General features: G+C 36.8%; 1 protein-coding gene across 1 annotated transcript in view; it reads left to right on the top strand.

Moving 5' to 3' along the window:
* The window catches only part of LOC108675245 (dipeptidase 1), a 70,198-nt gene extending 47,317 nt beyond the window's left edge, over positions 1-22,881 (top strand). Inside the window, exons 5-12 of the mRNA XM_018163239.2 lie at positions 10,489-10,621; positions 12,082-12,232; positions 13,294-13,372; positions 14,898-15,074; positions 17,932-18,016; positions 18,332-18,407; positions 20,977-21,115; positions 22,737-22,881. Coding sequence (XP_018018728.1) covers positions 10,489-10,621; positions 12,082-12,232; positions 13,294-13,372; positions 14,898-15,074; positions 17,932-18,016; positions 18,332-18,407; positions 20,977-21,115; positions 22,737-22,838 — 942 coding nt within the window. The 3' untranslated portion in view covers positions 22,839-22,881. The remainder of the gene's footprint in view (positions 1-10,488; positions 10,622-12,081; positions 12,233-13,293; positions 13,373-14,897; positions 15,075-17,931; positions 18,017-18,331; positions 18,408-20,976; positions 21,116-22,736) is intronic.
* Positions 22,882-24,150: the final 1,269 nt, after the last annotated feature.

Raw genomic sequence — 24,150 nt, forward strand, 5'->3', positions numbered from 1 at the left:
ATATAGAGATGTTCCGCAAACGTGAAATATTGATTGATTTCGATGCTGGAAAGAGGTTGTATAAATAAATTAAAATTGCCCTTTCAGTTTTTGAAATTGAACTTTTCGCTTGTGTTAAATCTTCAAAATTACGTCAAATTGTGAAATAGTAGCTAGAAGAGAACTCCATGTTAAATTTAAGAAACGATTTACCTGTCTTTAATAACCATCACCTAGATTCTAAAATTAACACCTAAAATGCGAGTATTTGTAAATCTTAAAGAGTAATAGCGTATTAATTGCAACGTGCGTTCACCAGCGCTTTATTCAGATAACCAAAAGAACTCTCTTCCTAAATAATAAAGAAATAATTGTTATCAACTAATATTAATTTTACATTAAGATGTAATTAATCTACCAACAGGCAGTCATTGCTCATATGATCTCCTCAAATTCATGTTTCGTTGGTTATGGCGGCCTAATTTTTTTAAATTTAATTGCACGTGTGTGAAGACTTAGTCTTTGAGGTCACCACGGCTCACTCTTAGTTGGCAGACTGCAAGCGCCGCCGCTAATTCAGTTAGTCGCAGGAAATTCATGTTGGCTCTTTTGACTTCATGTCACAGTCATCGAAAGGCAAAAAACCGGCCATGTCTCGGAAATTTGCCCAGCCGCCAAAGTGCAATCAAATTCCGCATAAAATCAATGATGCCGCGGCTTCAGCGCATGGCTAAATCCATATTCCCTCTTCGTTGCAGAACATTATAGCAGCAACGTGGGGCCGTAACGTGGAGAGTTAATGGTCGTATTCACCTGTCGAAATTGCATTGTTAAGGCGCACGCTAACTGAATGAAACTTGATAATTTCAGTGTAATGAGAATAGCGGCTACACTTATAGTGTATTCAGCTACACATACGTTTCTAAAACGTTTTTAATTACCACTTGGGAAAATAGAAAGAAATGAATTTTGAAATAATCGAAAGTTAAAGCTCATGTTTTGAGGAATATGAAATAAGGTACCGGAAGTAGCTGAGAAGAAGTGAAATTATTTGTGACATTTAATTAACTTGGAAAGCTGTTCGAGAACTTACGGCAGTTCTTTTGCTCATTCCGAAAAAAATTGAGCCCTTTTCAGGGACCCGCAGGTTTTAATCAAATTCATTCTTTCAAAAGAAGTTCAAATTTTCATGCCTTTGATCGTCCAATTTTCGTCTTAGAGCAAATTTTAAACAAACGGCTATTCTGACAATTGTAAATAGCCGCGCTGACAACAACAGTTAAGATTTTGTAATTCCATCAGCCAATCAGTGACGGCTTCTAAAGCTAAATCCACCCATCACAGACGGTAAACATGCAGCTACTATATATAGTACTCAGGACGATACGTGAACTTAAGAAAATTTTGATAGTATGTATACGCCGAGAACTGTAGTCAAGAGCATCACCGTGCTTGCGTCAGCTGCGCTGCACGTGGCTTCTTAGAGCCCATTGCATGGGGCTCTTCCAAGAGACCCTTACATGGCGCTCTCCTCAGAGACCCTTGCATTGTGCTCTTCCCAGAGACCCTTGCATTGAGCTCTTCCCAGAGACCCTTGCATTGTGCTCTTCCCAGAGACCCTTGCATGGGGTTCTTCCAAAAGACTCTTGCATTGGGCTCTTCACAGAGACCCTTGCATTGTGCTCTTCCCAGAGACCTTTGCATGGGGTTCTTCCAAAAGATTCTCACATTGGGCTCTTCACAGAGACCCTTGCATTGTGCTCTTCCCAGAGACCCTTGCATTGAGCTCTTCCCAGAGACCCTTGCATGGGGCTCTTCCCAGAGACCCTGGCATGGAGCCCTTCCCAGAGACCCATGCATGGAGCTCTTCCCAGAGACCCATGCATGGGGCTCTTCCCAGAGACCCTTGCATGGGGCCCTTCCCAGAGACCCTGGGATGGGGCCCTTCCCAGAGACCCATGCATGGGGCTCTTCCCAGAGACCCTGGCATGGGGCCCTTCCCAGAGACCCATGCATGGGACTCTTCCCAGAGACCCATGCATGGGGCTCTTCCCAGAGACCCATGCATGGGGCTCTTCCCAGTGACCCTTGCATGGGGCTCTTCTCAGAGACCCTTGCATGGGGCTCTTCCCAGAGACCCTTGCATGGGGCTCTTCCCAGAGACCCTTGCATGGGGCTCTTCCCATGACCCTTGCATGGGGCTCTTCCCAGAGACCCTTGCATGGGGCTCTTCCCAGAGACCCTTGCATGGGGCTCTTCCCAAAGACCCTTGCATGGGGCTCTTCCCAGAGACCTTTGCATGGGGCTCTTCCCAGAGACCCTTGCATGGGGCTCTTCCCAGAGGCCCTTGCATTGGGCTCTTCCCAGAGACCTTGGACTCTTCCCAGGTACCCATGCATGGGGCTCTTCCCAAAGACCCTTGCATGGGGCTCTTCCCAAAGACCCTTGCGTCCACGACAGCAGATTTGTCTGTGTTGGTGTGAGGCTCCCATGGGGTGTGCCAGCGACAGGATCATCGACTCGCCAGCGTAAACTCGGAGAATTTTTTCGAAGAGAAATATTTATTGCTCAGAAATTATTTGGGCTGATCCTATAAACACGAAGTATTGCGTTAGTATGATATTTTCGGGGGTATCATATTGATAGACGAATTAAAGATCGGATTTTATTGGCCTCAATCTATTATTGTTTAGACAGAAAGTTCGTGCATATTTTTTCGCGATTAATATTGATCACCTTTTCTTTGTAGACCCAGAATAAGATAGGGTTTAAATGCAAGAACTTTCCGTCTAAACAATAATAGACCGAGCCCGATAAAATCCGATCTGTAATTCGTTTATCAATATGATACCCTAGAAAATATCTTAATAACGTAATACTTCGTGTTTATAGGATCATCCCAAGTAATTTTCTGAGCAATAAATACTTCTCTTTAAATTCAAGAGGAAAATTTTAATCATGAAGCTCAGGGCAATTTTAAATGCGGTTTACAGCTTGCCAATTTCTGTTATATAGGCAACATTTGCCTGCATCGAACATTTAATTACTGTGCACTCCTTGCGTTCATTCATAACTTCTGAAGTCTCTTCTCAAAACTAAACGAGTTATTCGGGCGTGTAAATGAATTTGTTTCCCATTTCACTTCAGTAACAGTGAACTGGATCTGCTTCAATATTAAGCTGCAGCATAGAGCAACCCTTTGAGAAGGTGGCTTCATCGTCCAGTAGTACATATTCATCAAAGGAAGCAGACTCACCACGATATGAATCTTTTGTTTTTGCTCGCCTCGAATACAAATTCAACATTGCTTCAATGAGACCTTGATACAGAATGTTGATAAGCCACTCTGACCTTTGCTACTGATAACATTCGTTATTAATCTCTATTTATTATCTATCTATTAGGCCATAAGTGACTTATTTTTTCGAAGTAAAATTGCCCTGGAGAAAATCAAGAAGGCAACATGGGTTGAATTTCGTCATTTATAATTTTAATCGCAGATGCTATAAATATAACATGAAAAGAAGTTCAATTTCTATACGATATTAGAGCCGGTAATTTTCTTACTTTAACAAATGACCCATTTTCTTCTGTCCCTTTCCTCATTAGTCAAAGATTCTGTTGTGGGCTTTTGTTACCTAAGTCAATATTTTGCAACAAAAGTTCTAAGGTTAAAATATTACTTTTTTATGAATATACAAAAATTAGTGGATAAATTATTATTATCAGCACAATTTTAAGACAGGAAAAAGATGTACTCCGCAGATAAATCGAAATCTCATTCCCAAATGAATTTGTCTAAGTAATATAATATTAGTATAGATTGGCAGAATTTGTTCCTTTAGGCCGGTTTCACTAAAGAGCAGAGAATTTGTTTTATTGATGATTTTCTTATTAGTTTGTTCAAAATTCCGAACAATATTTTTCGTTTGCTAATCGATAATGATAATGAATGATTGAAACATTCGAAACGTTGTTTACGAAATAAAAATGTCCATCGGTACCATGATTTTCGATTTACCTGTGCAAACGAAAAATATTGTTCGATATGTTGAAAAAACTAATAAGAAAATCGTCAATAAAACAAATTCTCTGGCCTTTAATGAAACCTGCCTAAAGTAATACAATATCTGAACAAATAATTACTCTTATCTGCGCTAAACTTTTCTCAGTAATCACCGACGTCAAATAGAAGGCTATCGTCCTAACGATCGCCTTCTTATTTTCTTTCCATTTGTTAAAGGATTTCTTTTCGAAGGAAATCCCGGAACTCGAGAAATGACCAAACAGACTCGATCATTAGCAGCGGACGGCTGACGTCGCCGGTCCAGTAACTGAGACGCTTCGCATGTCGTCCGCGCGGCTGATGGTTCCTCAGCGCTCATGTAATGGCTCCACGGTTGAGTTGAATTTATTTCCAGGCATATTTTCAGTGATTAGTGGGATTGATTTATGTGATGTTGATGATTGACAATTTAGTGCGAACCATCTTATCACAATTATGGATTTAAAACGTTATTTTTTGGGATAATGGTTGCATTTTTAAAATTATATTTAAAGTTTTCATGGGAACGCGAGGACACGGGCACCAGAAACCGGCATTGACAGTGAGTTTTGCTACGTGGCATGTTAACTTAACTGTATGCACATAACTTTCCCTTTTCCCAAAACTAACTACTGAGTTTTTGGTTTCACGAAAGCTTGGGTAAATGCACGGCTATTTTCGGCATTCCATTCTAAAGGCCTGTGGTTCTCCGTTAATGGTAACTCAAGACGATTGCCGCGGTTCGGCTGCCATGAGAGAAAATTGAAATCCAAAAGAAGTTGCATTGTGAAGCCATCATACGAGGCCAAAGAAGCTCGCAACTCGCCACACATTTCGTGATTTGAGGGAACGCTTTGAACTCTCAGCGTTTGAAGGCTAGTGGAACGAGAAGGAAAGTGAAAGCTATGTTGGTCCTCGTTAAACACACTATACTGTATTAAATCTCCAGAAAAAAAGTATTCCAAGATATGTATTGAGTATTAATGATAGAAAGTAAGCTGAAAAAGGTTTCTGAATTGAATTTTCCAATGGTTTACCAGGAAATTCCACACGTACTCTAGCATCGAATTCAACATCGATCGCCGTACCACCATCGCTTTTCCACGCTGTATACCTTACAGATGCAATATTTCACAGCTCAAAAATGTTTTCATAGGAAATGTTCGATTTAGGTTTTCTTGTATAGTAATTCAAATATGCTCTTAGAATACCAGACTTCAGTTCACACTGTCCATTGAAATTCATTTTAAGTCTAAACATAGATTTTCTGAATAGCTGTCTTGTTGACTTAATCGCGGCTACTTTATCTTTGATATCACTCATCGTATCACTCATCAAATAACGATACAACTAAATTTTGAGAGGTTTATATACAGACATTCTCAAAAAAATTCCGGAACATAGAATTTTGGTTAGCATTGAACTTGGGATGAGAGAGCAGTGAGCACGCACCAGTTAACAGGCTGCCAACGACCAATCATATTTGTAAAATTTCATGAAGTGAGAGGTTATTCATAATAACGAGCAATTGAAATTATCAAAAATAGTTTGAAATTTGATTATAAATTCAAATGGATATTTGAATATTATATGCCCGTTGCAATAGCACCGTTGTTAAAAGTAATTTTTGCAATCAGGCACGCTGTGAGTTATGAAAAATCAACGAAAAAATCTTATACCAACGTATTCTTATTTAATACCTTTAGTTCGGTTTCTACCTCTATTTTTGGGCCATTTAATATTTTATTCAACGTTTCCGCTGCGAAACATGTCGCCTTCATTACGTAATAATATTCTCAAATTCTCGACGTATCTGACGTACGTGACAAATGCTAAAGGATGTGCAGTTGCAATCAGTTGCCAAGAGGTCTTGTCACGGATATAAATATCGTCCAATTGAAATTATTGAAATCTATCATTCGCAACATATGCGCCGGAAAATCACAGATCATAAAAAATTTCATCAGATTGGATCGTGAATCCCACATAACGAATCTCGTTGGCAGCAATTACCCAGGCTGTAAGCGTCCTAGAAATGAGCAAGAGATTCACTCGAGTTTCATCTTTTGAAGCTTCATCCCTGCACTAAATCGGTCCAATTTCATCAATCATCCACCATGAGGGCCCAATAACAGTTATCGACGAGAATTTTGCCCCTTGAGAGCTCAAAGAAAGTTAAAGAATCGGCGCCGGAAAGAAAAAATTCGAACCCTTCATCGTCGGAAATTTTTCTTCATTTTTTTCGCTTCCGCTCTTGCCAAAGGAAACGGTCGCGTCAGCGATAACTTCACAAATGAAAAAATTTGATTTTTTACGCAGGGTAAAGATTGAGAGAAATTTTTTCATTAAAAAATGTCAATTCGAACTTGCAACGAATATAATTTGGTTTATTACTAAAATTCCATTAATTACAGTTGTGGAAATACATATTACATTTTTATATATATGACTATACATATGACATTTTTTACGTTAATTAATTAACACTGACAATATTATTAATTCAAAGCATATGCTACTTTTTTCAAGTTATGTTCCAAATGCTTTCAGAATTTTTTTTCAAATCTCAGAACTATATCATCGAGTAAAAGTGATGCGCAATTTTGAACGCTTTGCACGTTCTGTTTCTCATTTACGCCTCAATGAGTGCTGGCATAAACGTCTACCACAGGAACAAACATCTGGCGGTCGAACAGTTTTCCCGCAAATGAAAGAGGAATTCGCTCAGCCATTCCAGCAACGTCTTGGTGCAGACACACGATGGGTCTTGGGAGAATGCAAGATTTATGTCGCCGCAACTCTGAGTCAGTTGACCTAATCGCGAATGTTAGCATTGGTCGGACGTGGTCTGTCTATCCGCAAGCGGCCGTTTCCGAGATTTAGAGCACTTCTGGCCTCTTTTTAACGTGAACTTGGTGTCATAATTCTCTAAGTGCCTCATGATATGACCTCTTAGAGCCTGCACGAGCAATGTCGATGGCTGAGGAGCATTTTCACGTGTCCCATGCCGATAACGTATTTTATTCTACAGGGTTAGTTAAAATTGCTAGTATTTTCCATAATGGAATGAATCTGGCAGTTTTCTTAGCCGCTCAAAAATTTTTTTAATGAAATTATTGATTCGAGATCCGTCTACTTTTCGAAAATATAGAAGCAAAGATAACAGACTAAATAATTCATTCAATGAAAAAAGCTCTTCTTTTGAGTAGGAATTCATATTTTTTATCTAGAGATAAATAATTATTAGGACCAAAAATAATAATTAAGGGTTCGCGCATTTCCGTTTTCAACATTCAGCATTTTCAAATGCCTGAATATGATTGTAGAAAGTTGAGTTGTGTGATTTCTGAAACTACCGCAAGTTCTTAATGAGCTTCTTAGAGAGCATTGAGATGTTTCTTAATGCTTTCAAAAAGCTGGAAAACAGTATATTCAAACCGTATTAGGCAACGTAAATGTGTTTTTAATATTTTTATAATTCGAATGATATTTTTTATACAACATTAGGACGAAGGTGATTCGTGCGTCAGAAATAGTGTTAATCATCCTGAGAGCGCGCAACTTCTTGAAGCCTTCGTTAGTTAAATGAAAACTGGTAGATTCCTCAATGAATTCTTTTCCTCATTTTTTTAATGTTAGAAAAATCTCTTGTTTGAAACAGAGTATATTGCTTTCTTTTAATTTAATTTCACTCTTTCACTCCTCAATATTTTTCATCCCACGTCAAATTTTCGAGCCCCGTTCCGGCAATGAACCTCAAAATGTAAGCAATTTTGAGATGCCTTCCTGCAATAATTTTTAATTGAAAATATTTAACAGCGACACGGGAAGTAAATTCATTTTAAAGCGGGGAATTGCTGTATGGTTTGCAGCGAGATCTTCAATGAAACAGTTGCCGGTACCTGCCATTTATCAAGATGGCTCTGAATGGCTGCTGCACTTACTACCATTTGTGCTGCTGCATTTACTACCATTTGTGCTGCTGCGCTTACTACCATTTGTGCTGCTGCGCTTACTACCATTTGTGCTCCTGCGCTTACTACCATTTGTGCTGCTGTATTTACTACCATTTGTGCTGCTGTACTTACTATCATTTGTGCTGCTGCATTTACTACCATTTACTTCTGCATTTATTACCATTTGTGCTTCTGCACTTACTACCATTTGTGCTCCTGCGCCTACTACCATTTGTGCTGCTGCATTTACTACCATTTGTGCTGCTGCATTTACTACCATTTGTAACCTGCAAGACAGCGCCACCGGCCAAATGCCACCTAGAATCGCTAGTTGCAGCTTATGCAACGCAAGCATCTAAGACAACGTCTGAGCTATGGGCTACAAAGAATGTCTTAGTGCTCCAAAATACCAAGGGTCTATGTGGCAACCAATGGTAGATTTATTGCAGCGTAACGTATAAGGCATCTGTGATATGGAAATGTGGTCTCACTGAACATTATTGATAGGAAAGTAGAGGCTTGTATATTCCAATGATGACTACGCTGAACACGGCTTCTCATCTTTGGAAAAGGGAATTAAAAGTAAATAAATATAAAAATTCAGTATAATACCTATGTGATTTATATTTTATTCGAAAGTTTCATTTTATTTCGTTTTATTGATGTTTTATTAAGAGGATGGCGAATTGATATTCTACGGCGCCAACGTATTCAGTCCAAAACTTTCATATATTATAGAATGATATACAAAAAGAAATTCGTGCTAGAAAACACAGTAATTTTCTAGTCGCTTTAAAGGATGCCATGATTACGAGACAAACTTTCCTGCTTACATTCCTAATATTTAGCTAATTCACGAAGAACGTGAAGCGTCTCAATGATTTAGATCTAAACATAATTCATTGTTCAGTTGAACAAGTAAAAACATTTCACGTACATTCTTGTTTTTTATGATTCAATTTATTGTATTTGCTAACTTGTATTTGTAATTTGTATCTGTAATAATTTGTATTTGCTAACTTGTATTAAGCTAATCGCTTTAGTTTCAAACTGAACATGTGATGTTCCATTAAAAATGAAACCCTTTAACTCTGATCCTATGCTACGTCGTCGGACACAACGAATATGTATCACCAACGCGTCGATGAGGCGAAGTTTTCTCTTTTTAGGGCATTTTCTCATTTATGGAAAAAATGCACTATTTCGCTCGCCATGTCCGTCCGTTTGTCTGTGCGTCTGTTCGTCTGTCTGTCCGTCCGTGATTTAACGTTATCGTTGACGAGAAAATGCGCTCTCTGTCACTCACTGCAGTGAGTACTGGGTTATATTTTTCGGTATTTCGCGCGCCATGCAATTGTGAGCGACTGCCCGCAGCTATCACCGGAGGCGACGCCAGTTATCGCCGTAGTCACGAGCTTGGAACATCCACGGCCGCCCCTACCCCTCAGTTGAAGATGCCCTCAGCCTGTGCAACCAAGATAACTGCTCGAGAGAATGTTTAATATTGGGTCTGAAATTTATACGCTGATGCAGGCTGATTAAGAGTTGCGTATTGCTCCTAAAAAACAATTATTGCGCAGCGGCAAGCTTATATGAATAAAAAACTATAAATGTCAAGGAAATCAGCTCGCAATAAAATCCGGAATTTAAAATACAATCAACAAGTCAATTGGAATTGGAATACAATGGAAGCCGACTAACAAAAAACTGCGTCAGTGAAACGCACCGTTTCAAGGTTTTTGAGCACAATTTTTTTCCACTTCAGAATATCAAAATAAATGCATCGATAATGCGGTATTTTACTGATATATACTTTTGTCCTAGCAGCAAACGATATCGATGATTATGCTGACTTGAGCGGTAACTGCACGTATTTTTTGGGAGAGGGCCTCAAGTTTCAAATACGCAAGCGACCACCTCCTGCGTATATGAAAATATTTTTTGAAAACCACAAAGAAATTTTTATTGGCCTTAATCTTAAATACAAGTAGATAAAAATTGTGTGTCATAACACACAACTTTTATCTATGTACTTGTATTTTATCTGCTTGCACGCTCGCAAATAATTTATTTTCATCGCCTTTGTCTTCATCGTTGTATTTTTATCTTTGAATGCTTACGAGTAATTTCTATTAAATTATGGAAGATACTTCCTTGGTGCTGCGTTGGATGTTGTTTATGCTCCTTTCGGGGTTAGGTGCGCTAGAAAGCTACATTCCTGTATTTTCATGAAACCACAATTGAACTCTTTAATTAACTCAGTACCATAACATTTAATTCTTGCATATGGAAACTTCTATGAAAATTAATGTTATATTTTTACGACGAAGCTTTTCAAAGATGACAGGTTTATGTATGTTCTTCGATATTTCTACTCATGATTTGTGTTAGTGCCACTTTAGTGTTGCCTCCATTAAAATGTTTCATTTATTAATAAAATTGACATTCATTATAATCTGTATATTAAATTATGCTCTATGCTAATATTTGTTCTTTATTCCTTGACAGTTCTGGGTAGCTTACACTCCCTGCGCCTCGCAGTATCTCAATTCTGTGCAACTCACTCTAGAACAAATTGATCTAATCAAAAGAGTAATACGCAAGTACACGGACTTCATGCAGCTAGTAACAAATTCACAAGGTGAGTACTTTTATCTCGCTGTAGAAATACTTTAATTGCTAAAAAATTAGAGCAACGCTATTTATTCTCTCTTTAATTGTAGGTACCTAACCTAAATTATTATAAATCATATACGTGAAACTAATATTAGTAGCAGCTTCCATGCACAATTCATATATTAAATTGCGATTTTATGTATCGATGAATGGTTTTCACAAGGTGCACTGGAAAATTCATGTTATTACAATACATTATGCATTATTTGAGCACTATAACATTGTGTGGAATCTTATATGAAACAGTTCCAATTTAGGAGAATAGATTTAAAAGTGCAGTGTGACCAAACTTCAATAGTCCAGTTGATTTTTTTGCCCGCTTTGGTTCCTGATTTAATGGATGATTTAATGTTGTGTAAGTAAGCTCGAGGTTCTCACAGCGACGTAATTATAGGGGAATCCTGTTTAATTAGTTACGCAGTTAAAGTTTTACTGCAAGATCAACGGTTCATAAATGGCCATAGGCGCTTTTAGCGTATTTTAATGGAAGTCTTCAGGAAGACACTTACGAATAATTCTGTACGACAATGAGATATTTTACAGCTTAGAGGAAATGAAGAGGATTTTTTAGCTTCCTAAGCAAATGCTTCCAACTTCCGTCTTTTCTATCTGGCATCACAGTGATGAGAGTGGCCAGGGGGTAAGTTAGTTCAGAAATAAGAAGTTCTTGCAAGGGATAATCATGTTCTGAAATGGGATGGGATGCGTATGGATAGGATGAATTTAGTGTGTGCTCTAGATCAAAAAGAAATTTCATGAAATCGTTTTCTAAAAATTAATTCGAAACTTTTAGTGTCTTTCCTTCCTGTGATAATTCAATGACATTTCCATGTTTTGATATCACTCTCAATAAACATTTATTCTATATTTTCCTCCTCAAGATAATCAAATTTTCCTCTTCCATGTTTTGAAATCACTCTCAATAAACATTTATTCTATATTTTTCTTTTCAAGATAATCAAAATAGTTTAACGGCCAATTTCAAGTCAGGCTGATCGAGGGTTTCATGTTTCAACGCAAAGTCTTGTTTGCCTTTGATGGTTGGAGCGTGGGCGGCAGCGCCACAGAAGTCGGCGAGACGCCTTCTTCGATGACAGTTCATTACGAGGCAGCTCGGTCTGTTTGCTCATGAAGGCTTGACACACCAACGAGAGATTTACTTTGTAATGAAGAAGCCTCTTTAAATGACGAGCTTTCTCCACAAAAATTACTTCGTGGCCAGATACGAGCGAAATGCTTTAAATTCAGATCTCTTTTTTAGATACGGCCGTAAAGTCTTCGGCCATATTACGATCCCTCATTAACCTGGGCTTACTTCAAGCATAGTGAAAGTTATAAAATTCTTATTTATAACCAAGATAGTGATAATATAGTAAAAAAATATATACCTACGTTGATATCATATTTTATTACGTTATATTTCAGAGATTCTGAAGGTGTTCAAGCAAGGGAAGATGGCCAGCATGGTTGGCATCGAGGGAGGCCATGGAATTGGCAACAGCCTCGGGTCTCTAAGAATGATGTACGAGCTCGGCGTGCGGTACCTCACGCTGACGCACACGTGCAACACGCCTTGGTGAGTATTTAACGTAGCTTGGAGTGCGCTTGTTTTGGTGTATTTTATAGGAGGGTAAGAATGTTCGATTGGATCTAAATATTTTATGAATAGAGTTGCTCACACAGCATTTTCTTCACTTAAATATGAAAAATTAATGAAATGCATAGCCTAACTTAGAATAGCGATTGCTCATGTATTCAATTCCATAATGAATATTTCACTTCCTTATTTTACGATGGATTAAACGATGCAAATTAACTGGCGCTGTGTAAAAATGGTATCATATTAATTTCTATATGTGGAGGCCGTTGCTCGGCCGGCTAGCAGTTGTCCATAAATCAAGCGAGGTGTCGAGTCCTCGTCTCAGCCGTTAACGCGTAGCTTGTTCAGAGAATAGAGCAAATTAGGAGTATTCACTGGCAGGGACGTAAATCACTGCTGCATTGGCCGGCACTAATGGATGTGGACGTACACAAACGATAACGTCAATAGTGACGCCACTATACCAGAGGTTATGTAACAAATCCCCCACCGTCTGTTCCTGAGAGCTTGTATTGCTTCAGTGACACCGAGTTCATTATCGACTTTGAATTACAGCTGCCCTTGATGCGAGCATACGCGGGAACTTTTAATTAGTGCAAACTTGCGGGAAGGATATGTTGTTTGGGGTGAATTAAGGAGAAGGTTTATTGTTTTATTTAGTTTAGCACTTAAATGAAATGTTTGTATATTTTAGATTATGTATTCAAGTCTTGTTAAATTAACCAAATGCTGTTACATTTTTGTCCTCAAATTAAAATTTGTCATCGTAACATGATAGAAGAACTTCAAACATTTTTTTTTATTTTCGCGTATTTTTCTAAAATAAAACTTTATTTATGCATTTATATCGATAGGTAATTAATAACCTCACAACCAGTGATCTACATTATTATTTTTTTGTCCATGTAAGCAAGTTAAGTTTGTCGAATACCGAGGGATGCTGAACTTCCGTGCTGGAGGTTTTCTGTTATGCATTGCTCTCAAATTGCATTTGCATATTCTATGGAGCAATTTTTTGGTGTTCTCGTCCGCTGCAGGGCAACTTCTTCCATCGTGGAATCGAGCAAGAACAACAAGATGGATTACGTAGGCGTCGGCCTCTCCGAGTTTGGCAAGGTGATATGAAAAATGAGGCTTCCTTGCTATCAAACAACGGCATGCTCAGCAGGTGTCTCAAAAATCCTCTGAAAGTTTGGAAAATTCTTCAAAATTTCCGATCTCTCGCTATATAATTATTTTTAGATTGACATTTATGCTCCACAGAAATAAAATTAATATATATAAAATTACATGTAATAAAGTTTTTTCTCTTGATACATGAACAATTTGAACAGGTGGCAAATAAAGAAATAGAAATTTCTAACAAATTTCTATTTTTTCGATAAAACATACCAGCAAAAACTCATAGGGCATTTTTTGCATGTTTTGGCAGCAATCTAAGATTACTGACCATTTATCTAGGTGACTTTGACCATCAATCGTTTTAATCATAAGGAACATTTTCTTTGTCCCAAATAGAGCCCTGGCTGTCTCTCTTATTCAAGCTTTATGCAATTCCATAGAGTTCCATAAAAATGACTACTCAGCATATTTGCCCCATTGATGCAATCAGTTGATTGGCGTAACGCCACAATAGATCTTTCTGCGAGGCCATCTTCCCCAACCTGTGGACCGTGGCAGCTCGCAATGAACGCTCTCCCAGCTTTATTTTATTCATTTAGCTCTATTATTTTCTCAAAATAATACTACACTTGTGCATCTATTAATTTTCTTATATAAATTGACAATCGCCACCCACTTATTACAACGGAAACATCTAGAGTATGACTATAATTATTCATTCGTTAAGCTCTATTATTTGCTCAAAATAATACTACACTTAAGCATCTATTAACTTTCTTATATAAATAGACAATCGTCACCCACTTATTACAACGGAAACGTCAAAAGTATGACTAAAATTAATTTTTATTATTATTTATTATTTTCACAAGATAATACTACACTTAAGCATCTATTAATTTTCTTATATAAATTGACAACGTCACCCACTTATTACAACGGAAACATCTAGAGTATGACTATAATTATTCATTCGTTCAGCTCTATCATTTTCTCAAAATAAGATTTTACTTATGTATCTATTTCTATTAATTTTCTTACAATAATTGACAATCGTCACCAACTTACAACGGAAACGTCTAAAGTATGACTAAAATTAATTTTTGTTCTAACTCCAATGTGTCTTCCAGTTTCATTTACTGGCACAGAACATAGCCGTTTCATCTTTGTAGATCGACAATAACAGCGATTCAGTTATTTTCAAATTACGCCTAAATATATTTACTTAGAGTGTAATTTTATGATGGTGTAAAATAGTATCCGATTCATGCATACGAATTCTTTTTTCTTCCCTTTTCACACTTTCGACTATCGACTCGATTGTCAATCAGACAATGTATTTTACTAAATTCTAAAGAGAACGATACATTTTTCTTTTCGCGTAAAGGAGAGTATCGTTGGTAAATATTTATTCGGTCATTCTTATTTTAGTTTCAAAAAAATAACTTTGCCTATATTTTATCAAATGATATTCACTACTATAATTCTGAATGGCTATTCGTTTTGCGTGACGATGCAGAAAGTTGTGCTGGAGATGAACAGACTTGGCATGATGGTGGACCTGTCACACGTGTCGACTCAAACGATGCGCGACGCTCTGGCCACCACTCAGGCACCCGTCATCTTCAGCCATTCTGCCGCTCGCGCCATTTGTGATAATCCAAGGAATGTGCCAGATGATGTACTCAGACAGATCGTGAGTATTGTTCATTCATACAAATATCCATGGTGTAAAATTTGTGATAATCCAAGGAATGTGCCAGATGATGTACTCAGACAGATCGTGAGTATTGTACATTCATACGAATATCCATGGTGGAAAATTTGTGATAATCCAAGGAATGTGCCAGATGATGTACTCAGACAGATCGTGAGTATTGTGCATTCATACGAATATCCATGGTGTAAAGTCTATAGTAGAGAATGGATTTGACAATGACAAAAATCAAATTCTTCATCCAAATAACAATTCCTGTTGTGTTTTATGCCATGTTTGTTGTTATGCAAGTGATTGCTTCGTTTAAGACACATTTAATGGAAATAGTTCTGACGTCCCGAGTTCATATTGGCTTGACATGAGGACTTGCAGGTCCCAAGTCTAGATTGCCAGATTGCGGCAACGTCCAATATGGAAGTGGTTTCACCGCTTGTAATAAATGTTTCTTTTTAAACAAATCAGATTAGACTAACATTGCCAAAACAAATTGTACTAAGCGGACATACAAATGTGCAAGCCGCGTGCTACTGCATGGCAGATCAATAAAGAACACCAGCTTACAACGTGGCATTGTAATATTGTTATGCATCGTATGGTGGCTAACAAGACCGTACAAGCGTTGATTGTGATGGCCGCAGACGTGTTGTGAAGGCCCTTATTGCCGTCAGAACTTGACGTGCGAAGGCATGCATACGCGTATACGTGGGAGCAAAATAACGACTGCAGATTGATAATGTTGGCTGTCATACAATTTGTAATTGCCGAAATGTATTTGAAAGATAATATCCTGCTCCTAGAACTTAACGAGTGAAAGCAAGTTCGATGAAGAGGCTAAAAAATATATTCTCAGAAAACTCATTGATGTGTAGTTTTTCATCAAGGATCACGATAGCAGCATCATATACAAGCGGAACCTAAAGTGAATTTCGTGAAGGTTCTCATTGCAATCAATATAATGATTGATAATCAGTGCGTAATTCATTTATTACTATTATTTCAAACTATTTTCAAACTATTATTTATTTTCCCATTATTAAGGATATTAAAAAAATCTGGCTCCTGCAAAGAACATACTAGTTTGAAGGGGTTATGCAGTTACAAAGTAAAAAATGCGTGGTAACATCAATTAACTGCAACTAAAACTATACTTCAACATCCAAAGAGTTGGTGGGCTTCAATTTACACGTTTTTGGGCTCGACAAATGGGACTGAATTCATCAAATCGTAAGCTTCCAACAATAATTTTGCGCAATGCTCAAGGACTCTCTTGATAGATTCTAAAAGCACTCGGACTTTGTTTACGTCTGAAAAATGTATTCTTAATCCAAAAAGCGATTTCGAGTACCATCCTTTCGCTTGCGTGCAAAGTTCATTTAATAAAAAGAATAAATGATTTACATAGTGGTCAAATATTTAAAATATTTTTAATCATGAATGTCGCAAGCAAAAAAAAAACTAAAAACATCTTTAAAAAACTATTGAATCTGCCCAGTGTTGCTAGAGAAAGACGAGAAATACGGAAATACCATTACAGTTACCTTTTCGTCTTATTGTGTTTTCTCCAGTCATAGTAGCTTTCAAACGAAACCGCTGTATATTACAGAAAACCTCTTCACAGCCACCTCCAAATAAGATGTCTATTTAAATAAAGTTTAAAGAAATCCGAATAAATTCCTAATATTTTTTGCGTAAAAATGCAGTTGTGAAAGATTTTTCATTATGTTGGGTTGCTAAAACTTTGGTTTGCAGTGCCATTTGATTCTGCCTACATTAATAGAATTTAAAGCTAAAAAAGTAACACGAAACGTTAGGTATTTTGTGCACACGCTCTCGAGCAGCCCTATATTTCTTTATTGAGCCTTAAACACTAAATAAGACATTAAAATTTATCCAACGAAAGTTCAATTAGAAAATAAAAAACAATAGAATAACTGTTTATAATATTTAAAACTCAGCCCCAGCGTCGAAGCTCCAGCGACGATCGGGATAGACAAACCCAAAGATTTGAAAATCTCGTAATCTCAAATCCTTTAATAATTTTCTAGCGCGGAAAAGCTTGCTGAAAAATATGTTTTTTAAAATGTATTTTGACATAATACACTCATAGAACTTTCGTGGAGAAATTTCGAGAAAAAATCAAATTTAAATCTGCATGAAATTTCATTCATACGAATTACTTTTTCCAAACCCCTCTCACAATACCGCACGAAAACATAACAGTTTCAATAAACATTAATGATATGTACTTAAATTTCTTCTGCACATTTTTTTGCAGCAGATATCAAACAAACCCACAAACTCACATTGTAAAATTTATAATCGATAATGGCTCTCCACGTATATTCCTTTTGTATCGAAGGATCCTTTTCTCAAACTTGTAGTGTCAGTGTTCCTCGGTACAGCCTGCTCTTTCACTTCTCTTTGTCCATCCGTCTTTGTTCTTGGCAATCCTTTGATCTCGCGCTCAACATGGAGTTTACGATAATTTTTTCGCTCTCCACCCGCTGGCAGAGAACATTTTTCAGGCTTCGTTTAACTGATGCTTGTGAACTATCAGATGGCGAAAAAATAACACGTTTTTTATGCAGATAGAGGAGCAACAAGTGAATAATTGGGCCAATTATTACAACAGTCTAATTGCTGTACATTTTTAAGTGGCTTCGGTAAAAGTTAAAATCACAGACGGAGCTCAATTCTGTGCGAGATATTTGATATTTCACATTAAAAATTGATAATATATTCTACCCAAACATTGACGATTTATTCTACACAGAAACATTGAGAATTAAATGTAACTTCACTTCAAGAAAACCTGATAATTCTTTTATTTGTGCAGCAACTGAATCGAGGAATAGTCATGGTATCCTTCTACGCCGACCACATAAGTTGTGATGGCAATGCCAATGTCTCTCACGTGGCAGGTGAATATTTAATAACTCTTGCTTTCATACCAACATCGTAATTTTCTGTATAACATTTCTTCGTTATTGTGATAAATTCAAGGTTTTTTATTATCACAAATATTGTGATAAATTTCTTATGTGATAAATTTCAAGGAATGCAATATTATATGCTTTTTAAAGCCATGTGTTCACATGTGATAAATTATAGCTCCAACTGATTACATGTCAAAAGTTAAGTAATCAGTAATAAATTCAACTGCAGTTGAAATGATCTGTTGTAAACATTTCATATCAAAATTGCTAAGTGTTCGTCGAATTTCTGCCCTAAAATAGATCACATCAACCACATCAGGGACGTAGCAGGTGTGGACCACATTGGCATAGGAGCAGACTTTGATGGCATCAATAAGTAAGTTAATTAAATTCTCTATTACAATTGCCATTACTAATCAATTTATATATATTTTCAACTAGATAATTATTAAATTAGATGGATACTTCTGAGCACAGCATGAAATTACTCCTTCAATTAACTATAACTTGCAAATATCAGGAACCTATCCCCTGCAGCTCGCACAACATCAACATGTTCCAAATGAGACATAGACCAACGAATAAGTGAGATGTCACTCATACGAAGGAGAATTTTGTGAGCGGGGAAAATATTCAGCCATGGATTCTTTTCCCTCTAAATTTTTTTGTAAACCAGTTTATAAGTTCTCTAAATCCGTAACCACGAAGTCATTAAATGTCAAGACTCGCACTCTAAGTTGAATTGACAAAAAATGAAATCCATGTACAGTTCATCGTAACATATCACGAAACGTAAAAAATTTATTTATAAGTAGGCACAAGCAATTAACATACGATATATGCTGTGATTACATGCTAATTGTGCTGACATAGCTATAGTCATTTATTTTTGCCTCCATGGACAGGTGTATTATGTTAACGTTTTCATTTATCGCATTAACAAAGTTAAATTTCCCCTCTCCTCCAACAAGGAATTGATGCATGCACGTCGAACGCATTCATTGGAACAAAGTTTGCTGCCTTATATCTTTTCACTTCTCGAATTAATCTTTTCACCCAGACTCGAAGTTTCACTTTTTATAGCATTGAAGCATAAAAAGTAAGACCGCCGTAAAAGGTTTTACCAGCATAAAATGCAATACAAAAATCCGTCCTATTCATGTGGTCGGCAGAAAACATTATCCTTCTGAGTTTTAATTCAAATTGAATCTAGAAACTAGCGGAGTTTTACGGCTTCGAATAAATTAATCTTAACCAGAATCTCTTTGAGGTTCGTACTCGAGTTCCACTATAAGGGCCATCATAGAAAACCGCTCGTTAGTAAAGAGAAGTTCGCAATAAGACGATGCAGCAAGCATGGTTTGTAACTCACTTGATATTTCATTCAACGTGCGTAATTACGAGAGTAGTACATCTTAAATCATATCGAAAATAACTGGCAGTCTTACATCATCGCTGTCAAGATTCGACCATAAATATATCCCTATACCAATTATAAGCTATTTCTCAGCTGAAATTTCATTTTTCAATTAACAGTGTCACAACTAATACATTTTCATTAGTTTTTCAATGCTAAATTGTTTTATTACTGAATTAAATATACTCGAAGGGCCTCGAATTCCCTTCATGTCCGCACCAGCCCGGTCATCTGCAAGCGCAGTGCTGCGGTCTACGATATCCTCGCGGATTCACTTGAATCCTTTAACATTCCGGCCGAGTTGAACTCAATGGTTTCGCCTCATTAAGCCTATGAATTGTTATAGCTTGCAGTTTCACGAATGAGCGCGATGGGGTAAGCCCATCTCATTAGTAATCCAGGTTTTTCCATCCGAAACACAGCAACAAGAAGTCCTTGTCTCGCAATCTGCAGAATGCAGCTGCAGAACTTCTGCTTCACTTTGCTAATCTGTTCAATTGACTTGTATGTACTGACTCATCTAATTACGTTGTTTAATATAAGCTTTGATGTTGTATGATTCTGAAGGAAACTTCCAAATGCTATTGAATTACATTTGAAGTTGAGTGTAACTTTCATGCAGCATGATTAGTCTGAATAACCACTGATAACTTCTTGCTGAAATTACAGAACATGTAAGGTTTTGGCACAACGAAACTCTGTTTTTAGTGAGGTCACTCTGATGCAGCTTTTCTGTTATCGACCGTTCATCAAATGCTCTGTTTATTGTTGCAAATTATTAATGATGGTCAATGATCAAATGAGATCAAAAGCTACTCCTACGGTTGAAATTCAAAACTTATTTTCCATTCAGAGTTATTTTTTATAGAGGAAAATTATTGAGATTCATGATTTTCTTGAATGTCGATCAATAAAATTTAACTGCTATGTCATCACAGATCTTTTCTTTTCGTCAATTATTATATCCACCAACTCAGATTTAGTGTGTACTATCGATTCAATATTCATCTCAAGAAGATTATTTCTTAAAAAAAATTATTTCATACGAGAAATAGAACACGTCTCTTCACTTCCTGTCGTAACCAGACTCATTTGTTTTCTCGTCTATTTTTTCGAAGTGAACAATAGATTCGTACATTTTTCACGCCAAGGCAAGGTTTTAAAAAGTAAGCGGTAAATCCTGCTGCGTCACTATTCGTATTTATTTTGAGAGTTAGGCGAATGAATTGAGATAACATTCCGCTATTTCCAAACAATATGCAATTCTTATAACTTATGTTCATAGGGATTATAATAATATTGCTCATTCGATTCCAAAGTTAAAGTCAGTTTAAATTCCACCTACAGCCTCAAAGAGACATTTCAATTCCACCGCAAATCGTGAATTTTTGTTAAAACGAATAATTTAAAGATGTTTGTATATGCTCGACTTGAGCAAAAGTATTAGCGATGATAAAAATTCATTAGCGCTCAGGTGTTTTCTTTTTGTTAATCCTAATCTAAAATTGATCGGTCTATATTACCGCAGAACTCCTCAAGGTTTGGAGGATGTCAGCTCCTATCCCAATCTGATAGCCGAGTTACTAAGAGATCCTCGCTGGAGTGTCGACGACATCAAGAAACTGATCGGTGGCAACATAATACGGGTGTTCTCTGAAGTGGAGAAGGTGAGTGGGACATAATACGAGTGTTCTCTGAAGTGGAGAAGGTGAGTGGGACATAATACGAGTGTTCTCTGAAGTGGAGAAGGTGAGTGGGACATAATACGAGTGTTCTCTGAAGTGGAGAAGGTGAGTGGGACATAATACGAGTGTTCTCTGAAGTGGAGAAGGTGAGTGGGACGTAATACGAGTGTTCTCTGAAGTGGAGAAGGTGAGTGGGACTCTCTAGCAACAGGATTGAAAAACGGATTTTTTTTTTGTAATTTTATTGCGTGTGCATTAATTTATTTTATCATCTACTCTTTCTGTAAATTGAAATGCAAAAAAATTTTAATTTAACAAATATTGGGTTGCCATGTGGCGAAACATGCGTCTAATTCTAAGTTAATGCAATTAAAAATGATATAAATTTGAGAACCTTGACTTTCAAATAAGTGTTAGAGTAATCATATTAATAATATTGAATGCATAAGCTGCGATTAACACTTAAATTGATCCATGTCGTCCTAATTATGGGACACGATACTAACGTTCAATGGAAATTAGGAATAAAATTGGAAAGTTTATGAAGAATATATAGTTCTATTTCAGCCTACATATTCGGGCAGGCTTGAAGTTGATATTTTTATTTTATTGTTCAACTTCCAAGTTGTAGTTTTGAACAGGTACAAACTGCATTAAGTAAATCCAATAATAATTTCAATAAAATCAATTGCTCTTAAAGATCGCCCTAGATTCCGCTGATTCTGAATATTAATTAGTTTGTACAGCCGTCGTTTCTAGAATTTGCTTTTTTTTACCAGAACATCACTGAAAACATAAAGACATATTTAAGACCTCATTTTGTTTATATCGCTAATATCAGTTGCCTGTTGCGTTTCTTTACTTCTAATACGAATATTTCATAAGATCACTACCAATGATATAATTTAGAAGAAAAGACAATATCTAAAAATGAAATCACCATATGTTTATTAGAGTCACATCGATTAGAATTTTCGAAGCCGCAGATGTTATGATAGCCAAGTATGCATTTGACGTTCTTGGGAAATTCTGACGAGATCATGTATATTTTTTAAATTCTTAAGTAAATGAAAATACAACGCCTCATTGATGGTAAAACTGAGGTAATTAAATGTCAGGAGTTTTTACCGTAGAATTATATTATCATATCCATTAATACCTAAATGTTTTGAGAAAAAATCAATGCTCATTTAATAACTAAAAATTCTGTATGATACTGCGCAAATTTTTCTGCCATTGCCAACAAATATTTACACGTAATCCCAGCCTCTAATAATTCCTATGTAATTCACTCACACGAGTCGCCTCCAGCAGTAACATCCATGCCCAATTTTATGCACCCCGGGCGTCCGCGTAATCTCATTATTTCGAGCAAGACTCTGGGCTCATGAATTATTAAAAATAATGGAACTGATGTTGTTCTCCGCAGGAAATTAAGTCATGTTCTTTGAGTCGCTGCAGTGCTACCTGACTGATCTAACCTACGCTGTATGTTTATGCAATTTTTACTTTCTATACTTCACAAATTAGTTTTAAAGAAGTAATTTTCATGACCTGTAACTGAATTCTACCTTACAATGATGGATTTATTTTGTGTTTTCAGAAAAGAGATGAGCTTCAGGCAGCAGGATACCAGCCACAGGAAGAAGAGTTGCACCCAGAATATCTCAGAGGAAAAAGCAACTGCACTTATTCCTTTGATTAGGAAAACCTATGTGCGAATATTATGGCATAGATCCATAAGAAAACATTAGATGAGTAAACAGAGACTCCAAAAATAATCGTATGTGAGAACATCAAAGGAAAGAAGGTTGTCTTTCATCAAGAATTCTGATGCCTGACAATATTTATGTGCACAGCATACTGAAATGATCAGAAATGGCTGAAGAATGATATAAATAAGCTTCCTAAACTGACTTTAAGGCACTGGAAAGGTTTCGGATATTGCAATTCAAGAATTTACAAGAGCATCGAATTGGTCTGGAGCTTCCGTCTTTCGTCCCAGTATTTGATGCTTGGGAAAAGCTAAATAACTTATAAATGAGATTAGTTATCAATTATTGAATACCTGCAGTATCAACGGCAATTATTCAACTAGGGCAACGTGATTTCTTTGAAGTGAAAGGAATGTTACACAATCTGCAAGGCATGAGTCACTTGGGAATAATAGACATTAAATAGACTCTCGTCTCCTGGACTATTTGAGTTATTCCTCGATGGTACACTATTTTCCTTGCATCATGAACGACTGTCAAATCTTCACCATACCACAGATTTGTCATGAATTTATTTTCATACCAAAGATTTATACCTTAATCAAAACAATTTTTCATTTCAGAATATCTAAAATGTCTTTGTGATCAATATAATGGACTCGATCTATAACTGTGAGACGGCAGGCCGTGTGTTCAGTGTCAGAGAATCATTCTTCTTTTGCTATGAACTTTTCTTCTCTCGACTCAAATTAAAAGCACAGAACGGATGTGAAACTTCAGCGCTCAAACGGCTGGCTTGGAGAACAACTTTGAGCCCCAACATAAAACTTCCACAGGGAAGCTGAGTGTGAAGCATAAACTTTGCGGTTATGCAGGTGGCTAGGATTTTGGTACACTTCAGGGTCGTTGCTCATATTTAAATTTTCTACACACTATATAATCTCTAAGGTCTTGAAAAGATCAGAGCTTATATGAGATAGTCAATTTTGTCGGCAATTGAAGTTATTGTGCTGCCTTGAAATGGTTTGAATTACTTCTGGTGTATCTATAGATATTTTTTAGCTGCTATGAGACAATTCATAAACAGAGGTTGAAATGTTTGTACAGAATTTTTTTATCACGTAGACAGCAATGGCGCACAGTTCACTTATGAAATTCTATTTTACATGTTTTAATAATAGCGTATACTTACTCTATACACAACCGGTGCGTTATATTTAGACTAGAGTGTCCGGCTCATCATAATAAAATGTACCCTTTACCTATAAAACTGTGCCATATGAAGAGATGATATGAAATGTT

The sequence above is a fragment of the Hyalella azteca genome, unplaced genomic scaffold (genome assembly GCF_000764305.2).
Source record: "Hyalella azteca isolate HAZT.00-mixed unplaced genomic scaffold, Hazt_2.0.2 contig2100, whole genome shotgun sequence".
NCBI classification, from domain to species: Eukaryota; Metazoa; Arthropoda; class Malacostraca; order Amphipoda; family Hyalellidae; genus Hyalella; species Hyalella azteca.